The sequence below is a fragment of the Hoplias malabaricus genome, chromosome 3, assembly GCF_029633855.1.
Source record: "Hoplias malabaricus isolate fHopMal1 chromosome 3, fHopMal1.hap1, whole genome shotgun sequence".
Taxonomy (NCBI): Eukaryota; Metazoa; Chordata; class Actinopteri; order Characiformes; family Erythrinidae; genus Hoplias; species Hoplias malabaricus.
In genome coordinates, this window is record NC_089802.1 from 26,774,576 (window position 1) to 26,787,763 (window position 13,188).

Genomic DNA, 13,188 nt, shown 5'->3' on the forward strand with positions numbered 1-13,188 from the left:
GGTAGTATTTTGTGATATTTCCTGTTTGATTGAAAAAAGTCTGTTTAAATACGTGCTGATTTGAAATGTAAGTTTTATATTTACCGATGAAAAATAAATAACCCGTAAACAAGATGACAATGTTTATTTGTAATAATTACGTGTGGTTTAACTCGTTTTTTCTCCACAGGCGCCTCCTACTTTTGGGAGTCGATTCTTAAATGAGTCGATTCCCCTGTTCCGGGCATACAGCGAATGGAGACTCGACTCTGGGGATTTGGACTCTATTCTGCTCTGTTTAAAATGCATCTTTACACATACACGTATGTTTTTAAGCATTATGGAGCCACTACAAAGACTTCCATTCATTACATGTAGTTTATAATTCTAGTTTAACCTTAACCCTAAAATAATCTTAAAACATGTCTTTACGTAAAATATATTATGTTTTTAGAGAGAAGACTAGCTTGTGGTCCCCACAAAGAAGACAATCCTCACAAAATGGGTGCGTAAACCCCGCAGTGTGGTAAATTCCATCTTCACCTATCTATTACACCCATGTGGTGCCAACAGATTGTTTTGTCCATGGGTTAAATGCTGGTCCCACACGTAAGCGAAAGAGTAACACATAGGGCCTATTTAGGCTGTAAACTTACAGCATAAAATCTCTTTAAATTAAATTTAAACACTCTGGCCCTATGTTGATCCTGTAGAGAGAGATGTACCATATATCTGATAGAGGCAGCCTACATGGGTCCCACTAATATCTCATTTACCCACAGAATCTAAGCCCATCTTGAGCCCAGCGAGCCCATGTTCAGTGTGGGCCCCAGTGAGGTGTACTGGGCTACAGTTTTACCATTTATTTTTATGACTACCTTCTGAGAGAAGACATTATAGATGTGACTTATGACATGTTATACTAAGACACATTTTAATTTTACAGTAAAAAAGGTTTTCAGTGGAAATTATTGTTGATGTGGGATTTACGCCTTAAATATAAGTCTTTTAAATTTAAATTATGAAAAAAAATAGTTTTGCAAAATCTAACATATTAATGCTGTGTAAATATTGCCATAAGGACCCTAAATAAAGAGGGATTTCTGAGAAATTTGTGCCGAACTGTTGGACAAATAGAGTTGCATTTTGAAGATGATCACATTTTAAGTGAAGTGTCATATTTGTAATTTACAAACCAGATAAACATATGAAAAACAATGATTGACATTTCTGCATTGAAAAAAATCCTGTTTACAAGCACCACTGAAGTCTCGCGGGAATGACTCGTCAGTAAATGCAAACTCTCGCGATATTTGTGTATGTGTCTGTGGCGGCTGAGGCCCGTTCACTGCACATCAACTCGAAAGCGGGTGATTCTTTATTTTGAATGAGAAACAAGCTTAAAAACGCTGCGGAAACATGGCTTCGGCGCTGGAGCAGTTCGTGAATAATGTCCGACAACTGTCCGCTCAAGGTACGAAAATATTTAATTAACTTATTACCTGCCAGCGCCGAGTTTGTGTTCCTCGCTTGCTGGAATTTTCCGTTCCACCTTAAATGGTGCAGCAGGTTCATTCTACCGCCTCTGGCGCCAGAATGGAACTGCTACACCGTTTAAGGTGGAATGGAAAATTCCATCAGGCGGTCAACTTAAGCTTTCCGCGTTTGTATGAGTCAATATCTCATCACGTAGAGACTTTTAATATCCATTAGAGTTTTATACATCCAACTATACCATTTAAATGTCTTAAAAACCTATTTAAAATATTTATATATAACCGCAACGTGTCCTCATTAAGCACAGCTCACCGAAAGCTAACCTCTAAAGTTAATCTATACTGTCTATAAGCAACAAACTATACACAGCTTTATTTTTATGTTTTAACTTTTAAATAAGTAAACCTTTATATGAAGGTATAATATCTATGATTAATTAGAGCTGAGGCAGCAAAACAAAACCTGTTCTTACTAGAGCTTAACTCTAGAATGTTTGGGGCGATATATCTATGTCGGTAAACCGCGATATTGACACCCAGTTTTGTTACGGTTGTGTTTAATCATTTATGCAGTTTTATGAGTAATATTTCTTGATATATACTTTAATTGGGTCTTTCAATATACCTTGTACTAGGACTGGACAACGTTGATGGTATTTAATGGTGTGGTGTTTTCCACATATAATGGAGTCAGAGGTTTTAAACTCTGAAGCCAGCAATCAACAAATCACGTTGAGATTTCCTTAATTTTATGCAAAACGTTATAGCATAATAAAACAGTATTATTGGTTCTGACAGTCCTCTGCCAAATCAGGGATGCACAAACTGTACACCCTGTCACCCTGTGACATTGAGCTGCTCTGAACACACCCACAAAAGACAAATGTGGGGCAACACGTGTGACACCATTGCCCTCTAGCGTGAACGTAGGGTATGACAAAAACGCTCCTTGCGTGAACATTCAGGGCTCATTCTAAGGTAACGGAATCCACAGGTATCATCGTTACAAGTGATTACACAGTAATATTTAATAATTAGTTTGTATACTGTGCTCTGTATCTGCTCATACATCCCCTCAATCTTACACACCATATCTTTAAACATTACGGCAGATGTTAACACTGTGCTTGGTGTTTTCCCTCTCAGGTCAGATGACCCAGTTGTGTGAGCTGATCAACAAGAGCGGCGAGCTGTTGGCTAAAAACCTCTCTCACCTGGACACAGTTCTGGGAGCTCTGGACATTCAGGAGCACTCCCTGGGCGTACTGGCTGTGCTGTGAGTCACTGTTCCAGGATCAGTCTCTAACAGGACACTTAATGTGTATGGAAATGGGTCTGTCCCCTGCTAGGGCTTGGCAATTGGGTCGAAATATCAAGCCTGATCAGTGCTGGCAAAGTTAATGTGTTTGAGCTCAGAGAAACCAGGCGATTACATATGGGTCACATTAAGGGACCTAAAAAGACAGGACACGTTGTGATCAGATCATGGTATCGACTCTCAAATCACGTTTGGTCAGAGACGGTTAGCAAGTGTAAACAAAGTCCGTTTATAATTTCCACATACAGTTGCATCATTTTGGGTCTGTTTAAACAATCCTCAAAGCTATGGACAAAAACCAATCCATCAGTGACCTTAACAATGGTCCAGGTGCTTATTAGGTGAACTTCGTATTTGATTTAGCCTTCATTCATTTTCTCATTCAGGAAAAAAGTTTCTAACCTAGTTCTGAAATGCCGTCGACCTGCCCATTCAGTCTGTTTGACTTTGCTTAGTGTTTATTCTGTGAGTGACGATGCAACATGCTTTTTACAGAGTTTGTGAGCCAATAGAAAACAAGAGGACAGGGCTTTTGGCATGTCTCTTTGGGAAATTAGTCCTCAAACAACATAAGTGTGGTTCAGACAGGATTAAATATTCATGTACTTGTGTTGTTTCATCTCTATAAGGAGCTCCTCTGTGATTTTATTACAGTCCAGATTGGCAGTGTTGTTGTTTCTCTCCGTCTTCCTCCAAAGACAATTACAGGAAAAGTACCTTCGGTTTTCCACCAAATTCAGCACTCTGATCATCTCCCTGATGCTGCAGGCTGATGTCATATAGTGTTGAAAAAACAAGGACACAGATTTTCCCTACACTACTGTAGTTGACTCTACTCAGGTAAATCATGTCCCGGTTCTGGAAGCGGGTTTTTGTTTAGTGGCTGTTCTTTCATGGTTCAGAGTGAGCCGAGTAGGGACTAAACCGTGGCGTGTAAACCTTGCAGAGCGCTGATTGTCCAGAGAGAGTCGTCACTCTACGACACGCAACGCAGACGTCCAGCACCAACTCTCCATCTGTAAAATCTCCAGCTGCAGCAGAGGTCACATTTGTTTTTGTCCAACTCACGGCGGCAGCTCGTAAAATTACGCCGTGGTCTTTTGAAGAGGTTCAAACACTCCTTGGATCGGTGGCCGACGAAAGAATCTAGTGAGAGCTGGATGCTGCAACAAGGAATGAACAAACTCTACTGATCTGTCTGAAATGATGACGGAGCTCAGTCCCAAATAACATCAACAGCAACAACATGCCAATACACCATGAGTAACCACCGCTTAAGGTTACCGCCACCGTTGTTGTGGTTTCCAAAGACAATTGTTCCCCTTAGAGACGACACCCAATACATTTCAGAGGGGAGAGCTGTGGGAGTGGAAAACGGACCAGGGACCAATCAGAGAGTAGAGTCCAGTAAAGTAGGTACAGTGCAGTGGAAATGTGCTAAAATTGAAAGCCATTTCCTGTGAGTTTATGGGATTACTTAGGTTTATCCGTCTCAAACTGAGAACACAGTTTCACAGTAAGATCAGACAATTTCTAATTTCTGAGAACATTTTCTGATCACAGTAAGAGCAGAGGTCTTAAACTCTTTATATATCCTGGATCGAGAAGGGTTCTGGTGCTGTGTTTAAAGATGGACCCTTTCTCTCTGTGTTTCAGGTTTGTCAAGTTCTCCATGCCAAACATCCCTGACTTCGAGACGTTGTTTTCCCAAGTTCAGCTCTTCATCAGCACCTGCAACGGAGAGCACATCCGATACGCAACAGACACTTGTGAGCTTGCAGATCTTTAGGATCAAATTTAAAGGTTCAGACGTCTGGTTCCATTCAAACCACTGTCAACAGTTGACTCTGAGATTCTCTTGAATGGAGTACTGCACGCCCTAAAGTAACCCCAGCCTTTGCATCCCAAAGACTGCCCTTCACAGTAAAACAAAGCAAGCTTTTACAGCTCTAGAGGAGCAGTCAGTCATGTCCTGGTCTTTTCCAGTGATGCTTCATTTGTTATATTGACATCTAGTGGCCTGGCTGTATCAGAGATGATGTAAAAAATAACTTTAATTTAAAATTTAAAATTAAGTAATTTTAAATATAACCTGTTCTATGGAGCATAAACGGGTTCATACAGAGGTGACCAAACGGTTTTAAAAACAGTGTGAAAATAACTGTCACTAATAAATATTTACTTGCTATTTTTTGGTGATAAAAATTACTGTTCCTACTTTTCTCGCAGTTGCCGGCCTCTGCCATCAATTGACTAATGCCCTGGTGGAACGGAAACAGGTAAAAAAATTTGTATTGTTAAAAAACAAAAGACATTTGTTTAATTAATACTTTTTGGAGAGTGCATGTTTCTATTTATTTCATTCTCTCTGGATTTTAAGTTCAGCCAAAAAAGCAGTAATACTTCAGTGGTGTGTTCTCTGTGGGGCATGTGTTATTTACTCATTGGTTAACTAACAAGTCTGATGTGTTTTTGTTCCACAGCCCTTGCGAGGGATAAGTATACTTAAACAGGCAATAGACAAAATGCAGATGAACACAAACCAGCTTACCTCAATCCATGCAGACCTGTGTCAGGTGGGTGAAGGACCTTCTTGGCCTGTCTCTGTCTTTAGTTTTTTTTCCCAAAATGCATACAGTGCCATCTGTTTTATCCAAGAATAAGGCCAAATCCCATTTCTTATGTTTACACCTACGCCTAACCCTCATATTGGAGTGTCACCTTGCCCCTTGGAACTGACTTACGATGTTTAGCGGTTACTATCTTCCCCGACCCTTCGAGGACCTCAACAGCTCTGCACCAGTCTGCAGTGATATCAGAGGAGCTGCTGGACATTAGTTACATTTAGGGCCTCATTCTTCTTCGGAAGAGGTCCACAATCAGAGATAACCCACCTGTCCTCACTCTTCTGTGATTATGGAGCTCAGCTCAGTTTGTACGTTTGGTACGAACTCCCGAGACCTCAGCTGCTGCACGTGCTGTTATCTGCTCGTTCTGAAGGAAAGGGCCATAACCCTCTGAAACTACATTAAACTCAGATAATACACTGGGATCATAGAGTTTAAAGAGAAAATACTGACATCTGTGGGTTTCTTTGGGCACTGCGCAGCGTCTCTCTGCTGATTTAGAATGCGTCATAACCCTCTGTTTCAAGCATGACTCTGAGAAGTCTTTTTAAAGTGCCCTGTTGCTCTCACACTATTTCTACTCCAAATAAATGAATGGTTCTCTCACTTCTGCACTTTGCCGTACACTGTTAAAAGTAAATATACCATATACATATTTTTCCTGGTGTTTTTACTGCTTTCGTGCAGTTATGTCTCCTGGCGAAGTGCTTCAAGCCTGCGGTTCCATTCCTGGAACTGGACATGATGGATATCTGCAAGGAGAATGGAGCCTATGACGCAAAGCACTTTCTGTGTTATTATTACTATGGCGGCATGATCTACACAGGGCTGAAGAACTTTGAACGGGCACTGTACTTTTTTGAGCAGGTACTTTTTACTGATTGTTTGCGTGCACTTCCCTCATTATTCCAGCCTTGAGTGGTCATTTCTGTCGTATCTCTCCTCAGGCAATAACCACTCCAGCGATGGCCGTCAGCCACATCATGCTCGAGGCTTATAAGAAATATATCCTGGTTTCACTCATTCTGCACGGCAAGGTGCAGCAGCTCCCCAAATACACGTCACAGATCGTGGGCCGGTTCATTAAGGTGAGGACAAGTTCCGCAAAGATTTTTTTCAAGTTCCTTATTTTGATTGCGGTTTAAATTTGGGCCTCCTTTTGATGTTTAAAAAATACGTCCTTAAACATCAAGGCCCAATATTTGATCCCTTTAGCTGTGTTAACACTGCTGCTTGTGCCACTCGTGAATTTTTGTCTCAGGCAGTTAAACTCAAGCTCATGTAAGCTATATTTTTAAATGCATTTTTGTCTGAGTGCAAAAGGTGGTGCTGTTTCTTTCTGGTGAGACCAGGATTTCTGTCTTTGGAATTGTTCTTTGGAATGGTTAGATAAAATGTGTAAATTTAAACACGGTTCATTGATTAAATTTATTATTGTTTTGCTTTATTAAAAATATATCTGTGAGTTTATTAAAATACAAACTTTATTAGATAGAATGCAGTTGGTTGCACTTTTATAGAGCAGTAAAGTGTGAGTAATAATTTGATTTTATTTTATGAATAAAAACATGCCCATAATTTCCCTTCTATTGTTGTTAGTAATAATAGAGTAATAAATAAATTGTGGTCTGTATACATGTGCATTTTACATAGTTGTATTTTTAATATAATGTAGTTTTAAGATTATTATTCCAAGCTCAGTGAAGTAGTCCTGCTTAAATAATAATGTCTATAATGAAACACAACACTGTTAATACTGCAGTCATTGTTCATTCCTTTGTGTGTTATTAGTCTTATTTTTAATGTGTTTTTCTTAAACCATTTTCCCTCTGTCTCTGAAGCCTCTCAGTAATGTTTACCATGAGCTCGCCCAGGTGTATGCCACCAATAATCCTGCAGAACTACGGAGTCTGGTGAATAAACACAGTGAAACCTTCACGCGGGATAATAACACCGGCCTCGTCAAACAGTGTCTGTCCTCGCTCTACAAGAAGAACATCCAGAGGCTAACCAAGGTTATTTACACCGAACAGCATCTCGTAAAGGACATCTGCGGGAGTGCAAATGAACAAGACCACTTACAGCAGATCAATCTACAGTGTCCTAGACCCAGTTAAAGCCTAAACCACAGATTCCAGTTGCTGTTCGCCTTTAAGCCCTGGCACTGAATCCAGGACCCAACGATCAGATAGTTTCTTCTTTACTTCACTAGACTTAATCTAAACATTGTTTAAATCTAGTCTTGGATCACACAGGGTTCTAGTATGACATTTTTCAGTTGGAAGGAATAGTACAGTGTTGCTCTACACACTGCTTTTCCAGAGAAGTTGGGACACTTTGTGAAATGTAAAAAAAAAAAAAAAAAACCAGAATGCATTGATGTGCAAATCATTTAAACAGTTCGTTTTTATCGTTCAGATTTAATCTCCACCTCAGAAAACAACACAGTGGCTTGATGTTTGTGAGAATAGATCAAATCTTCTTGGACAAAACCATAGTTTCCAGTGGTCAGATCCAAATAATCACTTCATTATTGTTCCAACAGTAATAAACTTTTTATGTTAAAGTCTGTTTCCTTTTTCTCACTCCGCAGACCTTCCTGACTTTGTCTTTACAAGACATGGCTAGTCGGGTGCAGCTCTCCGGGCCTCAGGAAGCTGAGAAATACGTCCTACACATGGTAAACATTCCTCACCACCATCACAAACATGTTCTCAAACACTGAGCTGTTCATCTGACACTCACTGATGGTGATCTCAATTCTCAAAGACATATTTCCCTTCTGTTTTTGACTGATGTGAATTTGAGGGAGTGTATGAACATTATTCAAAGGCGTATTGTTCACACACCAGATCATAGATTTAACCAATATATCAGGGGTAATTAATTAAACTTCATTAAGGCCCAGTTACAGAAAATATTATCAAGACAAGGCCCAGAACATAATGTATAAACTGCATATGATCAGTGCCACATCCTGTACCCTGTAGCCTCATACCAACATTTTATGAAGTTACCAACTGAACGTCAAATTAAATTACACTTTTATTACATTTCAATATATTTCAACAATGTTTATTAATAATTATAAATACAAAATAAAAATGTTCTCCTTTCAAGTAAAATTTGCAAATAAAACAATGAAAAAAAAAAATAAAATAAACAAATGATATAATAAAATCAGTAAAGTCCCTAATCACTTTAGTAGTTGCAGTTGACTTTACTGCTTTTCCATTAGCAGTGATCTGATTGGTTCTTATTGCTGGACTTTATCCATGAACAGAATCCGTGTTCAGCGCTATGAGAATTTCAACCCGTAATCATTCCCTTCTTTTTAAGGTTTCTGTTTTTACTCACACAACACTGTCGTCCTGAAAGTGGCCCAAAAGAGCTTTTATCTCGTCCTTTGGTCGGTTTTTGCTGGCCCTTGGACAGCGGCGTCTGGACCCTGCTCTGTGTGTCACTCAGTGTAGTCACAGCGCTTATCATAATGCACAGATCTGATTAGCTGAGGAGCCTCACATGTGATATGCAGAAACACGTGATTAGTTATAGGTCCAGGTCCAGATTGGACAGCATTTTGTGCTATATGTTGAGGTCCAAAAAGATCAGTGTCATGTTTCCCCAGTGCAGACCTGTTCAGTGTTTCATCCTGGACTAGAAGGGAGGGAAGGGACAGCGCTGTTTTGACAATATTTTGGTCCTAGACCCATTTCTCTTACCTCTAAATCACACAAGGACTGACCACAAAGTCCACAATTACAAATAAAATGTAGAATATAATAAAACATTGTATATTTGTGTTGGTCCATCTCTGTTTTTTTTTTTTTTGTGTTGCTCTCTAAAACATCTGTGTTCCCTCAGATCGAAGATGGAGAGATTTACGCTAGCATCAATCAGAAAGATGGGATGGTCTGTTTCCATGACAACCCAGAAAAATACAACAACCCTGCAATGCTGCACAAAATTGACCAAGAGGTTTGTAATGAGCTTTAAACGTTTTCTTTTTTGTTTCCTTGGGCTTGTATATTTATTCGGAGTAGGCTGCCATTCTGATGTCACACGGTTTAAATGTGTACACGTGTCCCAAATAATTTTGCAGACGTTGACCATGCTGCAGCATCCAATTTCAGGAACCGAATGACCAGTTAGACGGTCGTAAGCAGACATGATTCTCCCGTGGTCAAATAATCAGGTCTTGTTTGCTTTCTAAGTGAAAACAAGCCTCTGTTGCCCTCCACAGTCCTGTGTGTGATATTAGTTTTAAAAAAATATTTATTTCCAGTTCAGGGTGGTGGTGGTTCCAGAGCCTACCCGGAATCACTGGACGCAAGGCAGGAACACACCCTGGAGGGGGTGTCAGTCCTTCACAGGGCGACACACACTCAAATATTCACTCTCACGCTCACACCTACAGACACTTTTGAATCTCCAATCCACCTACCAGCGTGTGTTTTTGGAGCATGGGAGGAAACCCACGCAGACACAGGAAGAACACACCACACTCCTCACAGACAGCCACCTGGAGGAAACCCACGCAGACACAGAGAGAACACACCACACTCCTCACAGACAGCCACCTGGAGGAAACCCACGCAGACACAGAGAGAACACACCACACTCCTCACAGACAGCCACCTGGAGGAAACCCACGCAGACACAGAGAGAACACACCACACTCCTCACAGACAGCCACCTGGAGGAAACCCACGCAGACACAGAGAGAACACACCACACTCCTCACAGACAGCCATCCGGAGGAAACCCACGCAGACATGGGGAGAACACACCACACTCCTCACAGACAGCCACCCGGAGGAAACCCATGCAGACACGGGGAGAACACACCACACTCCTCACAGACAGCCACCCGGAGGAAACCCATGCAGACACGGGGAGAACACACCACACTCCTCACAGACAGCCACCCGGAGGAAACCCACGCAGACACAGAGAGAACACACCACACTCCTCACAGACAGCCACCCGGACGAAACCCACGCAGACACGAGGAGAACACAACCTGATATTTGTCTTTGTTTATTCTGGTTTAGATGCTTCTTCTTCCTCACTCTCTTTGCTTTTCTCTCTCAGATGCTGAAATGTATAGAATTAGACGAGAAACTTAAGGCCATGGATCAGGAGATCACCGTCAATCCCCAGTTTGTGCAAAAGGTACACTTCTGTCACATCATTATTATTTTAAAAAATATTATCATCAGCACTTTTCAGTTTGTAGCAGTACTTTTAAAGCAACACTAAGTAAGATTTGGTATTTTTTCCTCCTGGGCTCCCGCTATATTTGTAGAGTGTAATTCACTTTTATAGCAATGTCCTGATATCAGCTTCCTCCACAAGTCACATCCCTCCCATCACTGCCATGCTAGCATGGGTGTCTGTCAGCTGATGTGACACATCTGGACAGTTTGCAGTCTGCTCTGATGTCACTGTTCATTCATTCTCTTTATTTGCAGAGTATGGGAACGCAAGAAGATGATGTTGGCAGCAAGACGTCCTCCTACTCCTGAGACCACTGCACACAGCACTGTCCTACTGTCAAAAACCATCATCAGGAAGAATATCCATTTCTTGAGTATGGACTTTATTGGAGGAAAACATAAAATGTCTGAAGTGATGATTTGGTTCTTTCTTTCACAGCGCACCCATATACACCAACCCTGTTTCGTCAGTGTTTTATTTATCAATGTTGAAGTGGAGAAGCCACTGCTGCGTTCTTGACCGTAACAATAAAACAACTGGACTTCTTTGTTCAAAAAATTTGCCTTTCACATTTGTTCTGAATGACTTTCTTCTTTCTCATTTATTTAACATCAGCTCGTCCTTGTGCTGCAGTATCCGTGTCCTGTGAGGTCTGTGAAGGTCACTCTGAAGTCAAAACTGACCTCTGATTAGATTGTATAGAGGTTATACACTGATGTCACTTTCCTGTAGCAAAACCACCAGCTGTGTCTGCAATACTGTTAAAAACCATGGATTTTTAAGGGTTCTTCAAAAAGACAGTGGTTCTGTATGGACTTATGAGCACTCAAAAACCTCATGCTTAAAGAATTCTTTGCATTGTGAAAGTGTTCCTCTGACCCATGAAAAGTATCTATGAATGTGGTTCTATACAGCACCAAAAAGGTTCTGCTAATGTTATGATGTTAAATATTTAACAGCAGAACCCTTTTTTGTGCTATTTAAGAGATTTGACAGAACCATTTATAATATGCTTTCCATCAATCTGAAGAACATTTCAGACAATGCAGAAAATCCTGTAAACAGGCTAAAGGTTCTGTGGCTGTTCATGGTTCTATATAGAACCACTTATTACTGAAAATCCCTTGGAGAACCATCATTATTAAAGAAAAACGGTGAGAAACTGGGACTGAAACAAGCTTTGTTTCAAAAAGAAACATGATTCAATTAAAGGCAGTGAGACTGGACAGTGGTCTTCCACACTGTGCTCAGAGGGGACAGATCCCTGCAGGTAAGACAGCGAAAATGTGGAGAGCTGCAGAGAAGAAGGGGACATTTGTGACCCTGGGAGGATACCGGAGCACACAGAAGAAGCTCACGCGGACACGGGCCCCTGTCACATACCTTGGTCATACCTAATAATATGGATTCTTTCAGTCATATAATTTAAAAGTTTTCAGGGAATGTTCCAATTACATACTCAAATCTTGACATTACCTAGTTTTTGAGTGTGTAGTAAGTGTTGAATATCCATAATGCAAACTTGGAACCGTTTGGTTTTGTCTATTGTCCTCACAATGCAATGTAAAACTAGGGACGTTGCATGGCCCACTTGTTACGTGGAAACACTGCATTTGAGCGGAATATGGCCCACTTGTCACACGGAAACACTTGCCCCATATCCACATCTCCAGAATACACTTTTGGGTCACTTTTGACTCGCATCCTGTGAAACGATATCTTTGCCAAAAGTGGGCCACATCTCTTTTTTAGGTTGGGTTGGAAAATGTTGAAACATTAAATGTGTGCCATTTTTGGTTCAGATGCAGTTTGCAGCACAGACAGAGGACTGTTTGGGCAAATTCAATTATGATGGCTTCCTGCAAACTTTACAGTGTATCAACCAACACAGATTCTACAGTGAAACCATGCATGTTTTGTTTTGTACTTGATGAAATAAACTGGAATAACTGGGACCGGAAGACCACTGGTTCATTACCTGGATCATCAGGAAAAACGGGTGTGGGGGAGTGAGGGAACTGTGGTTTCCTTCCCTTAACATCCAGGACTGCACTTAAACCCATGCTGCCAGGGCACTGCAGCCCATTCGTCCCTATTTTGAGCGTGTGTGTGTGTGTTTTAACTACCATATTGTTAAAAGTGAAATCTGTTGCCACAAGGAGATTAATAAATTATCACCACTCCTTAATTGTGTAAATGTGTGTGCTAGTAGACAACGTTAGCATTTGACAAGTTTCAAACTGTTCTCCTCTCTGTGTAGTACACTATATAAGTGTAGACGCATACAATGCACATTTCGTTCAGTATGGATCTTGTACGCGTCGCCGAATGTCAGAATAGACAAAATATTCATGTTTTGGATTACAGTAGGACCTTTGTAGTGCGCTACGAAGGGAGTAGGGAGCTGTTTGGAACACGTCCTCATGGGCGATAAGGTCGGATGTGACGTAGAGAACAGTGAAGTCAATAACAGACAAACAAGTCGTGAATGAGCTCGAGACATGGGAAATAAAGAGTTATCAAATAAATTTAATAATAATATATCCTC

At 40.8% G+C, this 13,188-nt stretch overlaps 1 protein-coding gene across 1 annotated transcript; it reads left to right on the forward strand.

Moving 5' to 3' along the window:
- Nucleotides 1-1,287: 1,287 nt before the first annotated feature.
- cops3 (COP9 signalosome subunit 3) lies at nucleotides 1,288-11,206 on the forward strand. Its single transcript, XM_066664311.1, has 12 exons — nucleotides 1,288-1,453; nucleotides 2,622-2,751; nucleotides 4,450-4,562; nucleotides 5,023-5,072; nucleotides 5,277-5,369; nucleotides 6,108-6,287; nucleotides 6,368-6,508; nucleotides 7,262-7,435; nucleotides 8,014-8,100; nucleotides 9,285-9,398; nucleotides 10,515-10,595; nucleotides 10,895-11,206. Exons 1-12 carry the CDS (start codon nucleotides 1,399-1,401, stop codon nucleotides 10,946-10,948), a joined length of 1,272 nt encoding a protein of 423 aa, XP_066520408.1. The 5' UTR covers nucleotides 1,288-1,398; the 3' UTR covers nucleotides 10,949-11,206.
- The last annotated feature ends 1,982 nt before the right edge of the window (nucleotides 11,207-13,188 follow it).

Bases quoted from the DNA above. Each gene is read 5' to 3' on its own strand.
- cops3 (XM_066664311.1), top strand. From the start codon at position 1,399: ATGGCTTCGGCGCTGGAGCAGTTCGTGAATAATGTCCGACAACTGTCC. The intron at 1,454-2,621 runs GTACGAAAATAT...TTTCCCTCTCAG, and splicing joins CCGACAACTGTCCGCTCAAG to GTCAGATGACCCAGTTGTGT. The intron at 10,596-10,894 runs GTACACTTCTGT...CTTTATTTGCAG, and splicing joins ATCCCCAGTTTGTGCAAAAG to AGTATGGGAACGCAAGAAGA.